This window comes from Trichosurus vulpecula, chromosome 6 (genome assembly GCF_011100635.1).
Source record: "Trichosurus vulpecula isolate mTriVul1 chromosome 6, mTriVul1.pri, whole genome shotgun sequence".
Classification (NCBI taxonomy): Eukaryota; Metazoa; Chordata; class Mammalia; order Diprotodontia; family Phalangeridae; genus Trichosurus; species Trichosurus vulpecula.
Window position 1 is genome coordinate 263,759,012 of NC_050578.1, and position 25,404 is coordinate 263,784,415.

The 25,404-nt window shown below is 37.7% G+C and overlaps 3 protein-coding genes across 3 annotated transcripts; all 3 read left to right on the plus strand.

Annotated features, from left to right (window-relative positions):
• Window positions 1-211: 211 nt before the first annotated feature.
• LOC118854230 (olfactory receptor 8J2-like) lies at window positions 212-1,159 on the plus strand. The gene has a single exon (XM_036764576.1). It carries the CDS (start codon window positions 212-214, stop codon window positions 1,157-1,159), a length of 948 nt encoding a protein of 315 aa, XP_036620471.1.
• Window positions 1,160-13,148: 11,989 nt separating this feature from the next.
• Window positions 13,149-14,096, plus strand: LOC118854210 (olfactory receptor 8J3-like). The gene has a single exon (XM_036764555.1). It carries the CDS (start codon window positions 13,149-13,151, stop codon window positions 14,094-14,096), a length of 948 nt encoding a protein of 315 aa, XP_036620450.1.
• Window positions 14,097-22,300: 8,204 nt separating this feature from the next.
• On the plus strand, window positions 22,301-23,260 carry LOC118853263 (olfactory receptor 8K3-like). Its single transcript, XM_036763269.1, has one exon. The coding sequence runs from the start codon at window positions 22,301-22,303 to the stop codon at window positions 23,258-23,260; it is 960 nt and encodes a 319-aa protein (XP_036619164.1).
• Window positions 23,261-25,404: the final 2,144 nt, after the last annotated feature.

Below are 25,404 nucleotides of genomic sequence, written 5' to 3' on the forward strand. Positions count from 1 at the left end.
ACCCATCTAGATAGATCAGTAATCAGGTAAGATATCTCTACAAATCTAAGACAAGTTTCTCCAAAGAGTAAAAACAAAACAAAAGAAACCAAAAACAAACTTTAATCCAAGTATATAGTGCTTTATTTGAGATCCAAGTTCTAGAAGAATCATCCTTGTCTTTCTAAACTGTTTTCCCTTTTATTCCCATAGCAGATGAAACCAATCAAAAATGGTTCCAGGAAATCTCTCCCATGTGACCACATTCATCCTCATTGGAGTCTCAGATGATCCAGAGCTTCAAGTTCCCCTCTTCTTCATCTTCTTAGCAATCTATGGAGTGACAGTAACTGGAAATGTGGGAATCATCACACTTACTAGTATAGATTCTCAACTTCAAACTCCCATGTACTTTTTCCTTAAACACTTGGCTATCATCAATCTTGGTAACTCCACTGTCATTACTCCCCAGATGCTGGTCAATTTCTTGGTAGAGAAGAAAACCATTTCCTACTATGGGTGTGCAACCCAACTTGGAGGCTTCTTAGTCTTCATTATTGCTGAGACTTTCATGTTGGCTGTCATGGCCTATGACCGCTATGTGGCTATTTGCAATCCCCTATTATACATGGTTGTGGTGTCACGGAAGATTTGCATCCTACTCGTTGTTCTTACATATGTTTATAGCTTCTCAACATCAGTGACTGTCACCTCTTGTGTTTTCTCATTGTCCTACTGTTCTTCGAATGTCATTAATCATTTTTACTGTGATAATGTTCCTTTGTTAGCTTTATCTTGCTCTGGGATCCAGATCCCAGAGAAAATAGTCTTTATCTCTGCAGCTACCAATCTCTTCTTTTCCATGACAATTGTGCTGGTGTCCTACTCCCTCATCATCTTGGCCATCTTGAGGATACATTCAGCTGAAGGGAGACAGAAAGCCTTCTCTACTTGTGCTTCCCACATGGTAGCTGTCACTGTTTTCTATGGAACACTCCTTTTCATGTATCTGCAGCCCCAGTCAAACCATTCCTTAGATACTGATAAAGTGGCTTCTGTGTTTTACACACTAGTGATCCCCATGCTGAATCCTATGATCTATAGCCTGAGGAACAAGGATGTGAAGGAGGCTGTGAAGAGAGTCCTCAACTACCCTTGCCAAACTTTAAAAAATATGTGATTTGACAAATAGTTGAATAAATCTAGAGATTCATAGTGATGTGGATTCGAACAGTGCCCTGAGGACTAAATTGCCTTTTCCTTGGTTTGTCCTCTAACTTGGAGATGCCCTATTGTATCTTGATAACAAAGGTGCCCTAAGGGATGAGTTTCTCTCCCTGGTGCTCTAAAGTCTCCTCCCCTTATCTTGAGTTACCACAAAACATCCCCCTTATCCTGGACCAGGGAATTCCTTGTCTCCTGTCCCACCCTGGGTCATAAAATGTCTCCCTTATCTTGTGTCAATTGTTGTCCTCTACCTGTGTTAGACTTATCCTATCCCCAAATCTCCAACCCCCATAAGAAACCCTAAAATCATCCTACAAGCTGTATAGCTTTTGGTCTATATAAGTCTGATTCCTTCCCTACTTCAGTGCCTTTTTTTAGCTCCTTGCTAAATCTCAGGCCTGCTGCTTTTGCATCAACAAAGCTCCCAATGGCTACAGAGAAGGTCTAAGTGAATTCTTTCGCATTTGATGAACCAACTCTCCCAATTCTGACCTCATCAATAATACAAGGCAGGAGTTATAGAAGTGTGATGGGGACAGACAATAAATTGCTAGGAATGGGAGACAACCAGGCAGTGATAAATTAATTAAGTAAACAGAAAAGAAACTATAAACATGTCTCAGAACAGAAATGAAAGCAGTGATCTGGTAGTCCATGAGTTAGCACAGTCAGGAGTCCAGAAGAAGGGGAAGATGAAAGCAAGTTAGGAGGAAAAATATATTCTTAGGGGTAAATCAGAAAAGAATCTAGAATGAAGGAAAATCAGATCAATGAGGAAACCATGTGTATGTGAGAATTTACACATCATGCGAAATAAATAAGGTCAACCTGAATCCAAGACAAAACAGCCAATATAGCAAAACCAAGATCTTTCATTGATGAGAGTAAGCTGCAGCTTGGTGTGCCACATAGCAAGTGCTGGGGTACCCAAGGAGGAGGCTGGGTGGGAGGGGTCAGGCAAAGGGAATGACTTGGGTGCAAATGGAAAGGCTTAAATAGTAGTTAAAATATCATTGTATTTAAAATCAATTCAGGCTTCAGGTGGGAAGGAATGTAAATATTTTGTGGTTTTATAAGGTAAGTTGTTTTGTATAATTACTGAAAGTCCTTAAAGAAAGCTTGGGAATCCTGGAGTGGAGGGTTTAGGACATTTACAAAATAGTCTGAGGTTGAGAGTAATAATATCTGGTCAGCCTCAGGGAATTCATGGGTCTGGGAACTGGGGACAATGTCTGATTCAGTCAACTGAATTTGATAGTCACTATAATGCAGGTCTTGAATCATTGATCTGTTTATACTTAGTGCTAATAATGCAGATTAAATTTCAAAGTTAGCCTGTGCTTTTTATTTTTCTAGAGAACTGGATTTTCAAACATTTTTGAGCACACATTGGAAAAAGTATCAAGTAGGTAAAAATGTAACTAAACTCTAAGTGATAGGTATGTTGAGTGTTATTCAGAAACCATAGTCAAAACCTCTTTTTAAAATATTCTATTTGAAGAAAAAGAAAAAAAAAAGTTTTGCTTTCTGTGAAAGCCCTCCCTGGGGCTTTAAAAAAAAATGAATTCTGGGGTAGTTTTGTTGTTTTTGTTGTAGTTGCTGCCAGAATTGGTGTGGCTATTGTTTTGTTTTGATTTTTAAATTACTAATCTTTGTGGGTAGTTTAAAGTGTGTGAGGTAGTGAGACAATAAAGTGTGAAGACTTCACAGCGGACAGATATATATAATGTTTTCAATATTTAGAGAAAAGGGAAATGAGATAAATTTGAGTCTGTGGGAATCTCATTATTTAGCCTTTAGGAATGTCTTTCTCCCCTGAAGTTTTTGTTCTTTCTTCTAGTTCTGGTTTAAAGATTTACCAAATAAGAATAGGGTCACTGTGACTTGCTTTCTTTACCATGAGGGAGAGAAGAGGGTTTTCCCCTCCCATTTTCCCCTACTCTCCTTCTTTAGATTTATAGATGTCACCTCAGCCTAAGTTCAGTTTTTCCTGTAAATCATATAATTTCGGGGAAATCAGATGGTATTCCCCTCTCCCCCTCCCCTTGTCTATTTCCCCCTATAAGGTAATTCTGTAGTTTCTGTGCTTGTATTGGGTAAAAACTTATTTCCTTATTCCTTGTTAGATTATGAGGCCACTTTACCCTGCCAAGTGGGAATGGGGGTCCAGCCTGTGGGGTGGGGTTTCTTAGAATTGTTTGTACAAGGGTATTTAATTCCCTGCTTGCCTTCTGTATCCTGCCTCTGTCTTGCTAGCCCTGTTCTGGCAGAGGACACCCTTTTCTCGCGAGAACTGAATAAAATATTTCTGCTCCCACCCTGAGATGGCTCTTTATTAAAAAACTTTTTTTTTAATTGGTGAGGGTCTTTAACCCCACACAAAAGTATCATTGTATTCAAAATCAATTCAGGTGACTGAGGAAAATTATCAAGATGATTAGTCCTCTGAGGAAAAAAAAAATAAGGTGGAATTCTGTTCTGAAGTCTGAGAACAAGTTTATTGAAAGCAGTTTATTGTAGTGGAAAGAATACCTACCTAGTTTGAAACCATATGAAGAGTCTTCATCTTGGCTTTGTCACTTCTTGGCTTTATGACCTTGGATAGGTCATTTATGGCCACCAGATTTCATTCTCCTCAAGCATAAAATGAGTAGGGTGCATCCTTTTCTGCTCTAGCTGATAGGATACAGTCTCTGGGAACCCCCTTGAACCCACCTTAATCTTCCCACTTGATCAAGCTTTTCATGCCCAAATCTGTTGTCTGCTACCTCCCTTGTCTGGTTACCTCTGGATTGCCTACAGCCATTTCCCACCCTTGATCTTATTAAAATATCCATGCTCAAGTTTGTTACTCTAGCCTTCCATTGTCTGTCATCTCCAGGCAGCCTTCAGCTATTTCCCACCATTAATTCCATTCCTGGAGTCTGATCTCACCCCAGTCCCCCCCCCAGTCCCATCAAGATCCTCCCTAAACCCCTCTTCCCATCACCCCAGACTACTTGACCACTCCTCGATCCCTCCTACAATCCTTCTGTACAGAAGTCTCATTTTGCATGCATCAAGGTGGTCAGATTCAATCTAGCTCAGCTAAGATTGTTCTGGCCCATTTGTCAATACAAGCGTCACAAATGCTCAGATTCCTTAAGAGTCTAGCCAATGGTGAGATTTCTTAAAGAATCTGGCCAATATGTTGAATCTTTAATAAACTTTGTTTTTCTTTGGCTGTAAGAAGGCTTGGGTTGAATTCATTCAAGCAGGACCTGTCATGGCGTGTTGGTATTTTGGGTCCTGACCACCCCTAGAAACCTCAACATAGCTAGCTACTAGTTATATAGTACTTTAAGGTTCACAAAGCACTTTTCAAATATGATCTCATTTTGTCTTCACACTCACCCTGGGAGATAGGTGCTATTATTATCTACATTTTACAGATGAGGAAACTGAGGTATACACACCTTAAATGACTTGCTCAAAGTCACACAGCTAGTAAATGTCTGAGGTTGGATTTGAACTCAGATTTCCCTTACTCTATATCCAGGACACCATTCACTGGCATGATCATGTCATAAATTCAGAGCTCAAGGGAAACTTAAGATGATGCAATATATCTCCCTCATGGTTTAAAGAAGGAGAGTAACTTCTAGATGGCTAAAATGACTTAACAGAAATTATACTGATAGGATATGGGATTTACATTCCCCCACCCCTGCCCCACACTTTGCCATGAATTTCAGGAACCCAGCCAATGAACCCAGATCCCTGGTGTTCACCTGAGGCATTGGCTCATCCCAGTATTATTCTTTCAACTGTCTTTTCATTGTGGCCCCCACCCAACCACCCAGCCCAATTCTTCATTCTCTGTTACATCCAGTCTAGTTCCTGAATTTTCCCCATACATTTCAGTCACAGGTGCCTCTGCCCAAGGAATCACCCCAGCCTACCTTGATTATTTAATTAGTTTACTTAACCCTGCTTAATCCCATCCAGACCCACTTTCTCTATTACCTCTGAACCACCTCGAGCAATTTGCCACTCCTCCATCCCATCCAAATAGTTCCACGATCTTTTTTTTTTCCTATAAAACATCAGTCTTGTCCCTATCAAAGGTGTAGGCATCTGAAGAAGGCTTGATTGGTTGAATTCTTTCAAGGCAGATTTGGGCCCTTTACCCTTGCATCTTGGGTTTCCAAGACCCCTAGATCACAACATATGGTTCCCTGACTGGGAAAATGCATAATCTCAAGCCCTTCTCCATCCAAGACCAAAAGGTATATAAACCTCCTCTCTCTCTCTCTCTCTCTCTCTCTCACTTTGTTGCTCTGCAGTTGGGGTCACTGCAAGCATGTAGGAAGGCTTACAGCTACGTTTTGGGTATCAGCTCTCAGGTTCCATTCAGGTCAAGCATTACTAGGCTGTCTCTGACCTGAGCCCACCTTCCAAAGTATAGGGGATGCCCTGTCTGGAAGTCTATGTCCAATTCTCCCAGTTCTCTAGGACACGAGAGAATTGGGAAAACTGCAGGTACTTTGTTTATTTATTTATTTTTGTTTCCTGAGGCTTACTCCAGTATCTTCCTTTATAGAGGGACTCCCAGCTCTCATGCCTGTGATGAGTCAATCCTTTTCAATTCCCAAAAATTCACCCTTGGTTTGTCTTTTAAAAAGTTGGAAAAAGTTCCATTTCTCTAATGAACTTAAAAAGAAATAGACTATATCCTTTTGCAACACATCTTGGCCTCAGCATTATCTGGAGAACCAAGAAACATGGCTATTTGTGGGTCTTTGCAATACAATGCTAGATTTATACTGTTGCTTAGAAAGGAAATGGATGAAAATACCTACATAATGGCCTTTGTGGAGCTCTCTCGGGACCCCATTCTCAGAAAGATTGTAAGATGCTCATGGTTAGATCCACCCCACAAAAGGGAAATGGGAACCAACATGATATTTTAGATGATCCTCTTCTTGTGGGCCCCCCAAGGCTTCAGCCCCACCCTCTTCCCTGCCTCCATTCCCACCTCCTCCCCACTTCCTCTCCCCTCTTGCCACCTGTCTTTCCCTCATCCTCACTGTTTCCAACTCTTCCCCACCTCTTCCTGCTTTCCCCAACCCTTCCCTTGCTTCCCGTGCCCCTCCCAACATTGACCACTACCTCTTACTCCTCATTCCTCTTCCTTTCCCTCTCCTACCTGCTATCTCCTCCTCTGGCTCCTCTCGCACCATGACCCAGCTCCCTCCCCCCTACCAGGCCCCAGACCCAACCCCACAACCATGGCAGTCCCAGCAGTAACTCCTCCTCTGACCCCTCACCCTCCTCCCATGCCAGCAGATCTTTCACCTTGCCTTGCAGTACAAACCAGTTTGGCCCTCACTCCTTAATCCCTCTCTGCAAAGAAGTGGAACTTCCTCTCTCCCTTCCTCCCAACCTGTATTCTACCACAGGCTTTTTCCTCTAAGGGAAATAGCTGCTTCCTCAGTGTGATAATTAGAGTGCACATCCCTTTGGTCATTTCAGACCTCACTCAGTTTAAAGAGAAAGATCCCCCTAAGCTTACTGAGAGTTTTAGGGATGTGTCTCTTCAATTCGAGCTTTCTTGGGGCAACTTTAATATCCTCTTCTCCACCTGTTGTACCATTGAGGAGGAGAGGAGATTCTGGGAACAGGCTCAGAAGTTTTGGAACCATTTGGTTAGCTCTGACCCCATGAAATACCCCCTGGGAATGGATGCTCTTCCCACTACTGACCCAGGATGGGATAGTAATGATATGCTCATTTTTAGAATCTCTATTCCATCCTACTAATACACATACCTAGACAGAAATCCTCCCTGCATTAACAATGCACCAACACAGTGGCCAAAGCAAAGATTATTATTGTTCAGTCATTTTAGTCGTGTCTGACACTTCATGATCCCATTTGGGGTTTTCTTGGCAAAGATACTGGAGTGGCTTGCCATTTCCTTCTCCAAAAGTAAAGATTGCTGAGAGAAAATGCCCAGAGTGATGGCACTGATTGGGACAGATGGAAACAGAGGGTTCCAATAACCTGGAAGAAGAATCAAAGATTTGAGCAGTAGCTCTTGCCACCCTCCCTAATTTCCCTTTAATTCTAGTGCCTTCACTATGTTGATTATTCTCATTTGTCCCTTATGTACTTTGTTGTCAGCAATTGATTGAAACATAAGTTATACTACTTGAGTCATATGACCAGTAACAATGAGACACACCCTTGAAAATAGGAAAATATCTTACAGATTCTTAGTTTAGAAATGTAAATTTACTAAATCATGGTAAAGTTCACAGAGAAATGGGGCGGGGTGGGGGAAATCCAGGAAGGAAAGGAGAAGTGAGAGCAACAGTCAGAATAAATGAGAAATATTGAGACTGAGACTAGCTAGAATAGGTTCTAATTGGGTAAAAATTTTCTATGTGTTAAAAATAATTCCTGGTAATATTCCACCAGAAAAAAAAAATTTGTAAAAGTAATAACTCTAGTTTCCAAATTCTTTTTATATATTCACTTGGGGAGCAGGATGATGGAAAGAGACCTTAGTAATGAGTCCCTAATATTCCTTTATTCCCCTGGGGAAGACTATGTATGTTGGAGATTGTTTTTTTCTGATTTACATGAGACCGGAGACACATAATTTATTACTAATCAGAAGGCTCTGGATGTTTCAGGAACAAGTCAAAACCCTAGCAAAGTTCATGCAGTTCAGCCATTTGAGCTCAGGTCACAGCTTTTCACCTTAGCAGGTAAGTTGCACTATCCCACTATACTCGTTTCTGATTTATTTATTTATTTTGCCACAGCAGAGCAATGTAAATAAAAACCAAAGCTGCCTTCACTGTACTAATCAAGCTAGCATTATGTTGCATGGACAGTCACCACTCTAATTCTGGAATACTATTTCTGTCTCCATGGTGCTTGGATGAGCCCAAGGGTTGGACACTGTTCACATCCTTTTTCTAGAAAATAAGTTATGAGCTTAAAATAGACAAATAAATAACTGCCAACTTTTCTTAATGTTTTTCTTATCTTGAGCTTTTTTTTTTCCAACTCTGTACAGACTTCCTTCAATAAATCTGCAACTCTTGTTGAAACTGTTGGAGAGCAGTCTGGGATGCTGAGAAGTTAACCAACCCAAGATGGATCACACAACTAATCAGAGGTAGAAAAGGAGTGAGAAGAGAGGAATTCTTTGCTTTGTCCAAGATTGATTGACAGTCACAGCAGGAATTCCTGACTCTGAATCCATTTATATCATTGTGTTTCTCAAAAGACATCAGAAGGAAAGGAAGTAAGGAATTAGGAACTCGACTACTTGGGCTAATGGTAGAATACTGTATCCTAGGGGCAGCTTGATAGCACAGTGGTTAGAGTGCCCAGCCAGGAGTCAGGAAGACTCATCTCCTTGAGTTCAAATCTGCCCTAATACTCATTCACTGTGTGAACCTGAGCAAGTCACTTAACCCTGTTTTGCCTCACTTTCCTCATCTGTATAATGAGCTGGAGAAGGAAATGGCAAATCACTTCAGTATCTTTGCCAAGTAAACCACAAATGGGCCCACAAAGAATCATATGCAACTGAAAACTGACCAAACAAATACTGTACCCTAGGGAATCTAACAATTTGCATTGGGTTAAAGAAAGCTATATTTGATAGTTAAGGGGACGAATTTTAACTCCCAATTACATTTTGCCTAGGAAGTTGTCACCATGGTATTGCATTCCTCGAGCGCAACAAATGTGATACGTATTCAGGCAGTCCTGAGGGGGGAGGGGACAGATAAAACATGATCTTAATGGGACAGAATTGTATGCTTAAAGCTTAAGAAGGAAAATGGAAGTGGAATATAGTTAAATGCAATACACTTGATACTAGAGGACTGAGTAGGTATTTGGAAACAATGAATAATCCAAACAAAGCATTGAACCATTTATAGGGGAAAGTGGTCATAAGGTTTGTGCAAAGTACTTGAATATAAATTATCTGCATTGGAGGAATAATTGAACTGAAGATCCTTTAGAGATTAAATATACATGCAGGAGTATATATGACTATAAGAGTGGTTTTTGTAGGTATTGTGTAGATATTATAGGTTCTAGAAAGTAGAATCCTAATGTTTCTAATGTTTTCTGGGATGCTTGGGTGAGACAGGTAGATTTGGACAAATACATACAGTATCTCCCAGATGATGATATATCATGGTTTAAGTGAATTTGTGATAATTGTTCTCCCATTCCCTCCCTAATCCCTGCTTGGTAGAGTAAGTGAAAACAATCTATAGTTTGATTATGCTTATCTCAGAGTAGGTCCAGGTGACCTGCTAAGAGAAGAAGAGAAAAAAAACATGGAAAAAGATTAAGGGTAGCTATGTGGCACAGTGAATAGAGCACTGGCCCTGAAGTCAGGAGGACCTACATTCAAATCCAGCCTCAGACATCTGACATTTACTAGCTGCGTGACTTTGGCCAAGTCACTTAATCCTGATGGCCTTGCCTCCCACTTCAAAAAAAAAAAAGATGAGAGAAGGGAGAACTGTATCTTTTATTTAGAGATCTGGATTCCAGAGGGAGGATGACCATTACCACTCTTCCAAGCATGAAACACAATGAATATGTGATAAGAAGACTAGTCCCCATAAGGAGACAGAATTCCACAACTAGGAAGGCGATGGGAATGAGGCTGAGGAATAATGTTAGAAGTACTGTGAAGAGATGGTACCCTACCGTGTCATAGGAAAAGAAGAATTAGGAATTCTCAGCTTTGTTCTGACTTAAGAAGGACATTTTGCTTGGTTCTCAACATATTCTTGTATTTCTGCTGATATGTCCGTGTCAGATCCTGCTCTTTCTGTGGGTTACTCACCATAATCAGTCCCATCAGTCATCGCCATACAGATTTTTTTTAGATGATCATTAGTCTTCTAAGTTGTTGTTCATGAGAACAAATGCCAAAATCTGAAGTAGTTTTAGAAAGAAATTTGTTACATCATATGGTAGAGGTGCACAAGCTAGAAAGGACGTATGGCTCCTTCTCATCCAGATTCTGGAAAGTTTACATTATAGAGATTTAGACAAGGGTGCCCACAGGTGAACCACATATATGTACTTGGGTAGTTTTACTGAGAGGTCACTTTGAAAGCAAGGTAGATTGAGATGGATGTGAATGAATGTCAACATTCCAGAAAATTTGGGTGAAGCCAAAACATAAGACAACACAAAACACAAGCTGGGGTAGACCCCAAAAGACCTGGTTGTGAAGACTCAACATGACAATGTTTTGGGCAGATGAAGGATCTGGAGATACCGTAAATTCCTTGCAGCCTTTTCCAGAATTCCTGGAAAGTTACTGTGGTGTACTGACATTCTTGGGGAAGACCACATAAAGTTAGATTTAAACAATATAGTAATGTTTCCCAAACAATATAATATTTTTCCCATATAGCTAACTTCATGTGAGACTCTACCATTGTTTTTAATTGCTCTTGTGATATTAGCTATACTGTTGGTTAGTCCGAGTCAAGAGACTTTGAAATCTGTAGACTCAAACCCACCTCACCATTTTGACTTATTGAATGTGTCTAAAATGGAAGATTTAGCTACTACCTTAGATGAATCTGGGCTTTTCCCACGAGGAAATAGATACTAACCATCAGGTACGAGAGTCTCCTATGAAGATTACATAATAAAGAGCATGTGTTTATCATAACGATGGTCACACTCCCAAAGTACACTTTGTTAGAGCCCGTGCTCTACCTTATGCTTTGCATGGAGATGAAATCAGTAGTGTGCAAAGAAATATTTCATAACTGGTTGTTAAAAAATGAATATGTATGATATTTTAAATTTAATCTGCACTATTAATATTTTCTCCATCACTTTCATGAGTCTAGATTAGACAATTAACAAAATGACAAGCCACGCTCTTATATTCATTGGTTACCAAAGTGTATAAATTCTCACACTGAAAATTTTTTTGGCAGATCCCTGGATGCAATCTACCTTTTTGTACTTTCAACCTTTGATCAGAGTTCAACTCATTGGGGCTAGGCAGAATCAATACCTCAACAGAGGACTCTGGTGGGACATGAACCTAGGACTTTCAAATTTATTATTATTATTATTATTATTATTGCTATGAGTATATTGTGCCCCAAAGGAACTTGGAAAAGCTAATTTTTTTTTCTAATGTCCTTTGAATGTCAGCCTCTTTGTATTTATCAATGAAAAATGGAGACTTAAAAAAACTCAACTCTGGAATATGCCTGATCTGATCACATTCATGAACACTCCAGCTTCAATATTGCCTAGACCATTGAGTAAAACTTAAATAAGTAACAATCATGCCTTTAGCAGGAAACTATGGAAACAAAATACTATAGTACACCACAACCCCAATTCAGATATTTTAGTTTCTTTTCTACCAGTCATTCATTTACACAAGGTCAGAATGTGCTCTTCTCTAACAATCAATTATGTGGATTCTGAATTTTAAATGTGTCGCACCCAAAGCCTCTACTTGAAGAAGCCAGTGATGGCAAACTCTCAGCCTCGACAAATGGGTCATTTCAGTTTAGAAGTTTGATTTTTTTATGTATCGTTTTGCTTTAACTTTATCAAAATTTGCTTTTCTGCCACTTCTATGTATTGTTCTTATTTCTGCTTTGATGAGCCAAGCAAAACCAGAAAAATCTTTCTTTTTTGACAGCTCTTTAAAATTTTGAAAATAGATGCTTTATCCCAATCAATTCCAAGCCTTCTTTTCTGTAGATTAATTATTTCTACTTCCTTTACCTAATAGTTATATAGTAAAGTTTCAAGTGTTCTCATCAAAGACACTTACTAGTTTGTTAATATGCTTCCTAAAATATTGTGCCTAGAAATGAAACAAGTTTCGGGTTTGATCAAGGTAACTGAGATGGGGACTCTTGATCCAATTCATTCTAAACATTATGCTTCCATTAATTCAGTCTAATATTTTACTTACTTTTGGAGATATTGCATAATTACTATGAACATAATTTTATCAAGTATAAATTTACTGGTCACCACATGTTTTTCCCCCGTGATAATTCTTTTTTTTTTTTTGACAAATAGCAACCTTGCAGATTAAAATTATGATTGGTTTACTCAGAAGAGAGAGAATTGTCAGTCAGTTGGTTAGTAAATAATGCTTAAGAGACTGCTATGAGTCAAGATCTTTGCTAATTGTTGGAGATATGCATATATATATATATATACATATATATATATTCAACTGAGTGAGACAACATGAAGACCACTGTATACACAAGGTATAGACAGCATAAATTTTAGATTATCAACAGAAAGTAGCTACTGAAATTAAGGGGGAATGGGAGAAACTTCCTGTAAGATTACTGTGCAATTTAAGTATTGTGTCTCAGAAGTGTTTACTGACCACTTTCTATTTGCTTAGCACGCTTCTCCCATCTGTAAGAGTTACCAAGGAAAATAACAGCTTTCAATCTATACAACTATTCATTTTGTTAACTTCCAGATAAATGGAAGACACTTTACACTATTTTAATCATCTAGCTAGCTAGCTGTGGGTGGAGAAACTGTACTCAATATGCACTTTTAAGTTTAATCTTCATTATTAGTGTTTCCTCCATCCTTACATCTAGACATTAAACAACATAATAAATCAAGCCTTGATTTACACTTTTTGCTAATGTCAAGGTGTAAATTCTCACATTGAAATTTTAACCATCCACTCTTTTGAACCCATCTCAATAATTTAGGAACCAGGGAAACTATCTCACCAAATCTAAGACAGACTTCTCCAAATAGTGAACAAAACAAAACTTAATCCCAGGATAAAGTGATTTACTTGAGATGTAAGTTCTAGAAAAATCATTCCTGGCTTTCCAAATTGTTTTTCTATTTATTCCCAGAGCAGGTGAACCCAATCAAAAATGCTTCCAGGAAATCTCTCCCATGTGACCACATTCATCCTCATTGGAGTTTCAGAGCATCCAGAACTTCAAGTTCCCCTCTTCTTCATCTTCTTAGCAATCTACGGAGTGACAGTGACCGGAAATGTGGGCATCATCACACTCACTAGTATAGATTTGCAACTTCAAACTCCCATGTACTTTTTCCTTAGACACTTGGCTATCATCAATCTTGGTAATTCCACTGTCATTGCTCCCCAGATGCTGATCAATTTCTTGGTAGAGAAGAAAACCATTTCCTACTATGGATGTGCAACCCAGCATGGAGGCTTCTTAGTCTTCATTGTTGCTGAGATTTTCATGTTGGCTGTCATGGCCTATGACCGCTATGTGGCTATTTGCAATCCCCTTTTATATATGGTTGTGGTATCACGGAAGGTTTGCATTCTACTTGTTGTCCTTACTTACATTTATAGTTTCTCAACAGCAGTGACAGTCACCTCTTGTGTTTTCTCCATGTCCTACTGTTCTTCCAATGTCATTAATCATTTTTACTGTGATAATGTTCCTTTGTTAGCTTTATCTTGCTCTGACATCCATATGCCAGAAACAGTAGTCTATATCTCTGCAGCTACAAATCTCTTCTTTTCCATGACAATTGTGCTGGTGTCCTACTTCCACATCATCTTGGCCATCCTGAGGATACGTTCAGCAGAAGGGAGAAAGAAAGCCTTCTCTACCTGTGCTTCCCACATGACAGCTGTCACTGTTTTCTATGGAACACTCCTTTTCATGTATCTGCAGCCCCAGTCAAACCATTCCTTAGATACTGATAAAATGGCTTCAGTGTTTTATACACTAGTGATCCCCATGCTGAATCCTATGATCTATAGCCTAAGGAACAAGGATGTGAAGGAGGCTGTGAAGAGAGTCCTCACCAACCCTTGCCAAACTTTTAAAAACATGTAATTTGACAAGTATTTGTATAAAACAAGAGATTCACAAGCTGAGGCAGGAGCTATAGGAGTGTAATGGAGACAGACAGTAAATTACCAGGAATGGAAGACAACCAGGGAGCGATAGATTAATTAGATAAAAAGAAGACAAAGTACAAAAATGTCTCCAAACAGAAATGAGAGCAGAGATCTAGTAGCCCACGAATAAGAATAGTCAAAAGTCTAAAAGAAAGGCAATATGTAAGCAAGTTAGAAGGAAAACAAAAAAAAAGCTTGGTAGGAGAATCAGAAAAAAGTCTAGAATAAAGGAAAATGAGATCAAATGTGGAAACCAGAGGATGTTGCACTGAGAAGTTCATCTTCTTAATCTCTTAGGAATCCTTTTGCATCCTACTGAGTATGGGTGGTTATAGGATTGCACTGCATTGCAGGTGGAGGAAATGCCACTGTCAATGTGTTTTGTAGGAGGACTTATGAGTTTCAAAAATCTGCTTAAACTCACATGATTATTGATTTTTATTTTCTTGAATGATCTAATGATGCTCTAATTTCATTTAAATGTCCAGTGGTACGATCTGAAATGTAAATGCCATTTTACAATACTTCATTTAGTCAATAAGTGTTTATTAAGCACTTACTATGTTCTAGATACTGTGCTAAATTGGAGGATAAAAGAAAGGCAAAAGACAGTCACTGCTCTCAATAATCTCACAATGTAATGGGGGAAACAACATACGAACAACTAGGGATAAACGGAATATACACAGAACATATTGGAGATAATAAATAGAAGATTCTAGCTTGGGGCAGGGGGGAGGTCAGGAAAGAATTTTTAATGGAAATAGTATTTTATCTACAATATGAAGGCAGGAGGAGGTAGAGATGAGGAGGGAGAGAATTCCAGGCTTTGAAACAACCCATGTGAACATTTCCTCAGTTGGGAGATGGAATATTTTGCTTGAATAACAGCAAAGAGGAAAATGTCACAAGATTGCAGAGTAGATACTTGAGAGTTAAAGAGTAAAAAGGTTACAGAGGCAGAAGGTGGAAAGTTATGTAAACTTTTGAATGCCATACAGAGGATCTATATTTGATCTTGGAAATTACAGAGAGACCCAGGAATGGGCATGACAGTCAAACATGTGATCACTCTGGCAGCTGACTGAAGGTTGATTAGAGACTAAAGAGATTTATGACAGGTAGACAAATCAGTAGGCTTTTGAAATAGGCAGGGGTTACAGGATGAGATCATCAACCAGTGTAGTGGCAATGCCAGAGGAGAGAGGGGCGGGGAAGTCAGGGCAATTGGGGTTAAGTGACTTCCCCAAGGTCACACAGCTTGCAAGTGTGTCAAGTGTCTAAAAGCTGGATTTGAACTCAGGCCCTCCTGACTCCAGGGCTGGTGCTCCACTCACAGCACCACCTAGTGGCCCCTATGACATCATTTCTTATGATATGATATTAGTTTTTTTAGTTTTCTCTGTACTCTATAATCCTTTCAAAATCCTTTCATACAATGATTTGATAAAGGGATGAAGGATTCCATTCACTTTAAAATTGGAGATATATGTTTAATAACAGATTTATACAATTGTAGGGAATGAATATCTTCATCTGTGTCTTCTCTTCTACCACTGATGCACTTATTTACAGAAATTGCATTTATGTATTTGTTCCTGAAATATCAAGAGAATTCGAGGAAGGTCCCTAGGCTGCTGGTTTGGACCTTGGGGCAGATTTATTGGAGGACAAGGATATTGCTCACGCAGACTAGGTGGGTAGGAATAGACAGAAGATTTTCATCTACATTGTTGGTGGTAAGGACCGCATTAATTACATCAAAGTCCACATGAATCCTATTTCATATATTTGAATTATTTGAATAACAGTCCATTGGCACACCAAAAGAATTAAATGCATGCGTGTATACATAGATGGGGTATATGTATACACACACATACACAAACCCACCCCGCATATCCTCATATACATACATATATATGTGTGTGTATATATATATACATATATATGTATGTATATATACATATATATGTATATATCTGCACACACACGTGCACACACATACATACATATATGCATAATCTGTCTCTGTCTCTGTCTACTTCTGAGGACATAATGGAGGTTATTTCCCCATGTGAACTCATTTTCCAGTTATGTTACAATTCTATCTTACATATTTTTAAGTGCACTGATTGCCAACACTGGTCAGTTGTTCTGCACAGTTTCTATGCATTAGTGCACCAGTGGTAGAAGAAAAAAGAATACATATGAATATATTCATTTCTTACAAAGATGAGCTTATGTATAAATATCATTAAAAATGAAGTAACAGATGCAATTGAACTATATAATATATATATATCACTTAACATAAAATTTATCATAAATTAGTAGAAAAGTAAATATTTTCTAATATATCTGTCTCTTTGTTTGTATCTCTTGTTTCAGTAGCTGAAAATAAAAGGATTTCTGTCTCTCCACAAGAGAGCATATAAATGCTTCTACAATTTTTTACCATGTACTTGAGTAAGCAAACATTTTCATTTGTCTTAATTTCAATGAAATACAGAAATAAATTTGATCCAGAACCATATTTAAATACTGTTTCACTTCTGTTCAGTCAAATATTCCAAAGCCTTGTACTAATAAAAAAGCCCAGCATTAACATTATGTTTATATATGCTCATTATGTATATAATGTTGACTTCTTCCAAGTTGTAGCTTATCTCATTAAATATTATTTATATTCAATGAAATTCATAGGTATAATGTGATTTTATAGATCAAAATAAACATTTGAAATCTTGCTAGATTACTTTTAATTCTCATAGCATATGCCACATAAGCAATCATAATCATTTTGTAATTGGAGTTTATGCTTTTATATATATTTTTTATAATTATAGGAGAATACAATATTACATTTCAATCATAACTTTGAACTTTTGGAGGCAAACTTTATAATTAAAGTTATTGTAAGCACTTAATAAATATGCAAGTTTATTACAATTAGAATGTTAAATTACCCTGGGTCTTTACTATATATTTTGGTATTGTTATTCAAATGTATTGGTGTTTGGTAGCATTTTAATTTATCAGAGAAAGATGGGAAATGTTGCTATAATAGATGGTGCAACCAAAGACCAACTAGTTATTTGACATACATGACATGACAGTTCCCATTTCTATGCCTTTGCAATGTCTATGCCCCATAAATGAAATGTGCTCTTTCCTCACCTCTGCACATCAAATTTCTTAAGTCTTTGGGGCACAGCTCAAGCTAAACCTTCTCTTTCACAAAACTGCATTGTATTTGTTATATTTTGGAGCAGTATTTTCTTTTATATATTAATCCTTTCCATTTTTGGATTATTTCCAATTGAACTCATATGTATCTGTTTGACACGGAGATATTTACATGATATCTCCCTTATCGGACTCTGAGATTTTTGAGAACAGGAACTCGGCATTTGGCCTTTCTTTGCATCCCTTGTGCTTAGTACAGTGATTGGCACATAGTAAGTACTTAATAAATAGTTTTTCAGTTATTATCTGATATCCATATCTTGTCCATGATGAAAGAATCGAAGTTTCATGTCAGAGTCTATTTCCTTTTTGTCTTTGTATCCAAAATAAATAAGAGAGTTCTTGCACATAGGAGATGCTTAATAACTACTTATTGATGGATTGACCATTTATAGTCTTCCTGGATCTCGTATTTCATTGGTGTAGATATCTCTAAGTGGGCAACATAACATCCCTACCAGTGCCAAGTGCGGCTGTTCTTCAATTTGCTATTTTAGAGAATTTTCTGAGTCCTGAAGTGTTGTCAACTTGCCCACAGTCACGTAGCCAGTAGATATAGACATAGGAACTGAAACTGAGGTCTTGACACTGAGACTGGCTTTTAATTCACTCCACAAAACTCTATTCCATTCTACCTAGCATATAAGTTTCAGTGTATAGACTGCTGAGCTTGTAACCAGGATGGCCTTAGTTCAAATCCTGCCTCAATCACATTCTACTTGGATGACTCTGGGCAATTCACTTAACTTCCCAATGACTCAGGTTATTCATCTGCAAAATAAGGAGAATAACAACCCCTATTTCCCAGTACTGTTTTGAGTATCAAGCAAATGAGATATGTATCATAATTACATATGTATTATGTTTACCTATGAGATACATAATATTTTGCAAACTATAAATCTATATTTCCATGATATTCCAGGTATCTGTCTTCTTAGGATCAGAATAGCCAAAGAATTTTATTTTCAGGTTGACTATAGGGTGATGAAGTTTTCAGCCACAATTACTCAAGAAGACCTCCTATTAAGATAGGCATCTGAATAACTTCACTTGAAAAGATAGGATCCATCCAAGGAAATCACAAGTCATTGAAATGTATTTTCAAGAATCAACAAACATTTATTAAGCATTAATTATTTCTAAAATAAGTGTCTATTTATTACTGTGTCCCAGGAAATATGTGTATACAACACATATATACATATATGTATATCTACTATATATACACACATATATGTAAACATGTAAGTGTACATAGGTGTGTGACATATCTGCATGGCATAGGGATAAGAACAGTCCCAACAAAGCCTCTAAGAGTCAGGATACTCAGACTCATAGAAAACAAATAGCATCCCTAAGGGTTATAGCAATGGAGGACACAAAGTTCTATCTACTGGGTCCTTGAAATGGAGACATGATCACACGCGAATATCAGTGCAACTTTGTGTGAGATAAGAATTATTAATCAGCACACGAAAAAAACCTAAAGTGATTGGCAATTGCATTGATTACCAATACTCCTGGCAAATTGTCTGATGACAGTAGGTAATTCATTAACTGTCCTCAAAACTTCAGGGATAAGGTCTTGGGGGACTGAGAAACTTATAAACTCTCCCTGTAGCAGCTGACTAGGGACAACATGAACAAGGTACAGCAGCTTCTCCATTCTAGGTGAGCAGATAACATTATTCTTTGTCTATGATCATCTACATTGTGCCTTTTAACTAGGGGCGATCCTGCAGAACTCTAGCTTTGCATCCTGGCACCACAGGGGCTCCTGCTCAAACAAATCTCACCAGCTAGATCATATGTGTTAAAATTGGGGCAACTAAGATGTTTTTAGAGATACAAATAATATAGCAGTTTCTGAAATGTAATAAATGTTCCAACTGAAAGAGTTTATCACTGTTCCCTCACTGTTATGATCTCCTACCTCATCATCCTGAGGGTTCAAGTGATAACCTTTTATCAGTCTTACTTTCAATCTTCATCTCAGTTTTCTAAGTAATCTAATGAACAAATCGCTGAACTAACTGGTTTTACAAGATTGTCATTGAAAAATACAGTAGCAATGACTTAGTGAATAAGACCCTACTTACTAGAAAAAGACATAGAATCAGCTTCTCAGAGTCCAATCTTACTTAGATGTCTCAATATCTATGATGCTCTAGTGGCACTAGACTTTACATAGTAAATTTGTGCTAACAATGATGATGCCAATGAAAACTTGTCTGCATATGCATGATTCTTTAATATCTATAAGGCTCTGTCTCTACATCATCTTATTGGATACTCACAGCCCACCATGAGACTGGTGATATAATTATCCTCTTTTTATAGATTAAAAAAAATGAGCTTCTGAGAAGTTAAGTGACTTGTTTATAGTCACACATTTGGCAAGAGTCAGGTGGAATTAGAATACAGGACTTCCTGATGCAAGGTAAGGAATCTGTTTACTGCAACATGTTGTCTCACAATAGTGAGGTTGCCAGATCTGGGGAACTTCCTACCTCCACGTAATGCCAGAGGTGCGATCCTGGTCAATCTAACCTTTCTGATCATCAGTTTCCTGATTCCTGGATTATACAATGCAGGTAATAACAGCACTGAGTAATTCTGAGAATCACATGACATAACATATTAAAGCACCTGCTACCCCTTAAAATACTTTATAATTGTAAACTTTTAGAGTTAGCATTAAAATGACATCAATCCAATTTAAATACAGGAATAGAAGGTTAAGAGAATATTTAGCAATCTAAGCCAAAAGGGAAAAGTCTTTCCAAAACATGCATGTCAAAGTAAGAATCATGAAGGTGGCAGGTTCTAACTTTGGGTTGGGACAGCTGTTCTAGGCTTTTGAGACCTAAAATTGCAGTTGTGTCACACTGCTAACATGTGACATACATACCATTAGAGCACTTTAAGCTTGTGACCCTGGGATCTACTGGATACTCTTAATACTGAAACTGGGGTTCTTTGTGTATGGGACAAAAAATTTAAATAATAGGAGAGACATCTTTAGGAGAAGCAAAGCGAATTTATTTTACAAACCTTGCAAGATTTGGATATAGCCTCCACTAGGGAAACCTAGAGGGGGAGGTGGGGTAAAAGGGAACACTGCCCTAATTTATACTCTTAGTGAAAAGATTCCCACTCACCTCTATGCTTTCTCACCATTGGTTTTGAGGAAGGCTTACAATCTAGGCGTGAAAAACTAGACAGAGAACTAGGGAACCAAGTAGATCCGGTCCATTTGGGTTTTCCCACTTCCAGAGGTGGCATCCAAAAGTCTAGGAGAGGAAATCAGGAGAAGGGAGGGGAGACCTTCCTGGAGCAGAGAACAAACAGCTTACAGGTAGTCCATTATCTCCCTATTTGGTGCTAGCACCTGAGAGAGGGTGAAGGGCACACCTACAGCTTCAGGCTCTGGCTTTCTAGAAGTTAGCTTAGTCACTGCAAGGTTAGATTCCAAACCTCTCCTATTCCTTCAGACATTCCCTATTTCAGAAATATGAGAAAGGTGTAACCCCTGTATTTTTACCCTATGAAGTCTTCACAATTTATCCTTCCCATTTATTTGGACATACCTAAGATTGTAAAACAGTACTGAGCTAATCTGATATTTTATTGAGCAAGTGCAGATGTGATAATTAAGTCCATTTCTTACTTGAAGTTCACACATGAAAACTTAAGGACATTTCTGAAGCTTCCCACTTTTCACCAAAGCTGTGCTGCGCATTCTGGCTGTTACTCCCCTCCCTTAAATTATAGTAAGTCATATCAAATTTTTCTGAAAAATATTAAATTTGTCAATTTCTTGAATTGATTACAATGAGGTAGAGTTGCTTCCATGACATGTGAAGAATACTGGCAGAACACATTATCTACAAATAATAAGTTATCTTTTATTGATGAGTGGAAGAAATGGAAAGAATAGAATAACCTTGCTTACTAAGGTAGGTAAAAGAAAAAAAGGATAAAGGGCTCTGTTCTTCTCAAATCCAGTTATTTTTATTTTCTTTTCATTCCAAGACTGATTTTTATATATTATTTCATGAATATCCATAAACAAATCATCTTTCAAATTGCTTTTGCTCTAATGTCTTCCCAAAGGATTTATACTATCTTCCATAATACCAAGAGTCCAGAGTTATTCCCTTCCCAGCTTGACATGTATACACACTCCTGGTTTCTTTGGATAACATATTGTCAGGTGAATTACCTGAGAGGGAAATGTCTCTCTTCCCTAAGTAATATATTAAAACTGATAATTTTCCTTAGGGCCAGTTCTGCTTTTAATACAGCATATGTGGATAGCAAAAGTAAGAAAAAATCTGCAAAAACCTGGAGGGTTTTTTAGGTTTATCTGGACCTTCATTGGGAATTTTTTTTATTTTAAAGAAATCATCCAATTATATATCTTAGCTGAATAATGTCACAGATAATTTCATGCAAAATATAAATGTGTACACACATATGTATATATGTGTGTATATGTATATGTGCATATATGTGTATACACACATATGGAAGACTGAATATTACTCATGGTTGGTATCTCAATCACCTTTGACATATGTGCTGTTTTTCAAGGTACCATCATGACAAAAAAAATCATAAACAAAGTCCTATTATATCACTGAAAATGATAGGTACTAAATATACCAAAATTTTGCCCAGGCTCAATTTCATTGAGTAGACAGGAAAGGAATCTGTCTGTGGTATTGAGACTAAGAAGTTATGGGAAGTAAGGAGGTTTTTTTCACAACTCCTTGATGTCATGCTGAACAGTGAGAGTTATTCCCAAATATAATTCATACAAAGATGGATACATCTTTGATTCAAAGAGCACATGTACTTGTCTTCTCAGATTGCTTCCCCAGGATGGGAGAAATGGGTAAGTGGAATCAGACAACACCAATTCAAGTAACTGAATTCATTCTCCTGGGCATCACAGATCATCCTGACCTGCAGATACCCCTTTTCCTTGTGTTCCTCATCATCTACCTGGCCATTGTTGTGGGGAACCTGGGCTTGATTATCTTGACCAAGATTGATTCTCACCTGAAAACTCCCATGTACTTTTTCCTCAGGAATCTGGCATTTATTGATCTTGGATACTCCACTGCCATTGGTCCCAAAATGATGGTTAATTTTGTTGTGGAGAAAAATACCATTTCATATACTGCATGCGCAACCCAGCTAGTTGTCTTTATAACATTAATGGTAAATGAACTTTTTATGTTATCAGTGATGGCCTATGACCGCTATGTAGCCATCTGCAATCCCTTATTGTACATGGTCATCATGTCAGATAGAGTGTGCTGCCTCCTAGTGGTCATACCGTATCTCTACAGCTCATGTGAAGCACTGCTGATTACAATTAAGATTTTTAGTTCATCTTTTTGGAAATCTAATGCTATTAGTCATTTCTACTGTGATAGTCTTCCCCTCTTAAGTATTTTATGCAAGGATGCAAAGGATGTAGAATTAATCATTCTGAGCCTTTCTGCTTTTAATTTGATTTCCTCCCTGCTGGTTGTTCTTGTTTCATATGGACTCATTCTTATGGCCATCCTAAGGATGAACTCTGCTGAGGGAAGATGCAAAGCCTTCTCTACCTGTGGCTCCCATCTCACAGTAGTGGTTGTATTATATGGAACACTGACTTTCATGTACTTGCAGCCCAAGTCTAGCCATTCCTTTGATACAGACAAAGTGGCTTCTGTCTTTTATACCCTGGTAATTCCCATGCTCAATCCTTTGATCTATAGTTTGAGAAATAAAGAAGTGAAAGGTGCCTTGAAAAGAGCTCTAGAAAATCAATGTAAATGTCTTCTTTGAGGTACCATATAGAACAAGATCTTAACTGGTTATTAGAAGTAAATATCCAATCAGTTATATCTATTTGACCAGTGTTATCAGGCTTTATAGAAAAATAATCTAATCTCATAGATATTAAGGCATGTGCCCTTAGCCAAATTCCTTTTAGTGACAGAAGAAAGATGTAAATCAAGCTTTTTCTGACACAAAATATCAGACTCTATGCACTATGCCTTGTTGTTGTTCACCAAAGGATTACTCTTCCATCTTCCTCCTCATCGTCGTCCTCCTCAATCATATTCCCATATTATTTTTCATGTGGTTCATTTCTACCTTCTATATTATGAACCATATAGTAAAAGCAGAGAGTTAGTAGGGGGAAAATATCATATTCATGGTATGCCTGACAAGTGAAGCCTTTTTAGCATACATTTGGGGATGGTACAGAGAGACCACCCCCACCACCACCCTGGAAAGATGGGCAGAGATTGATATGCATTATGGAGCAAAGCAAATCTCAAATTAAATTGTGACCCCATCATGGAGCCCAGTCTAAGTTTGTAGGAGTGATTTTCCCAAGTACCCAAAAGATTCAATGCAAAAGATTCAAAGAAATGCAGAAAGGAGATACAAGATGAAATACTGTAGTCTGGTTACCAGTATTAGGTCATGAGATAAGGTATATGACATGTTAGAAGACACAGAGTATCTTCTCCAACTATCCATCTTTTATGGATTCTGCATGGAATTCTTCTGACCTTCATCCTGTCAGGACATGAAAGTGTGATGAGATGTATTTATTGCTTTTTAAAATCTGATCCCTTATTTCTAAGTAATAACTCCCCTATGGCCTTATATGTTCAAAAGACGTTGATGAAATAACCATATATTTGGAGATATATACATTGCAAGTCACCTCCTAAGTCATTTTGTAAGATCTGTACTCTAGCAAGCCATTTGAAGACATTCTTAAAACTTTTATCAGCTAAAGGTTGTTCATACAAATTATTCTCTCTATCCATCTACCATGATCAAAGGAGGGTAAAGACTCGCAAGGTATAATGTCTGAATTTTTTTGGCAACAGTAACTCTTGAAGACTTACTGCAAATTTATTTAAGCTAGGAATCTATCCAACTGCATTTAGAAAGTGAGGACCCAACACAAAAAATATCACATCATCAAAGCATATTATGATCAATTAGGAAGCATTTATTGAGCATTATTTATTTCTAAAATAATTTTCTGTGTATTACTGTGTCCGTATGTGTGTGTCTAAAATGCACAGAGATATGTTATTGTATGCATTTCTCCTATATATATATGTATATATATATATATATATATATATATACACAAATATGCACACATATATAAACATATCTCTATATATGTGGAGAGAGAGAGAGAGACAGAGACAGAGACAGAGACAGAGAGACAGAGATTCTCTAAGAAATCATGAATAATGATTTTGGAAGTGAGTAATATAATCCAATTAGTCACAATCCCTAAACAGATTTTTTTTTCTTAGAGTTACATGAAGATCCTACTGGTAAATGGCTAAGTCATTCAAATGTTATACTGGAAGTTTAGTTATTTTGACAAATAACTCAGTGTCACATTGAATTTGAAAGAAGATTCAAAAGGTATAAATTCACCTAACTGATTCACTTTTCTAGAGGATTAGAAATGTTTTGTTTGGCCCTAAGAAAGCTTTCTAAAATGAGTTGTTTAAAAGTGGAATGAGCTGTCTTATATGCAATAGTGAACTTTCCAACCAAAAATAACCTACTCAGCAAAACTGAGTATAATCCCTCAGGAGGAAAAAAAGGATATTTTAATGAAATCAAGGACTTCTAACCATGCCTAATGAAAAAGCCAGAGGTGGAGAGAAAATTTGACATTCAAACTACAAGACTCCAGAGAAGAATAAAAGATTAAACATGAAAGAGCAATTATAAGAGACTCAGTAAAGTGTTTACATTTCTGTATGTGCAGATAACACATTTACCTCCTAAGAATTTTTTCATTATTTAGGGCAATTAGAAGTCTATATAGACATAGGGTATGAGTATGAGTCTATTGTGTTGGGATCATTGCAAAAAAATGGAGTGGCAAAGGGGGATGAATTGGGAACAGGGGGAATGAACAGGTAAAATGGAGATTT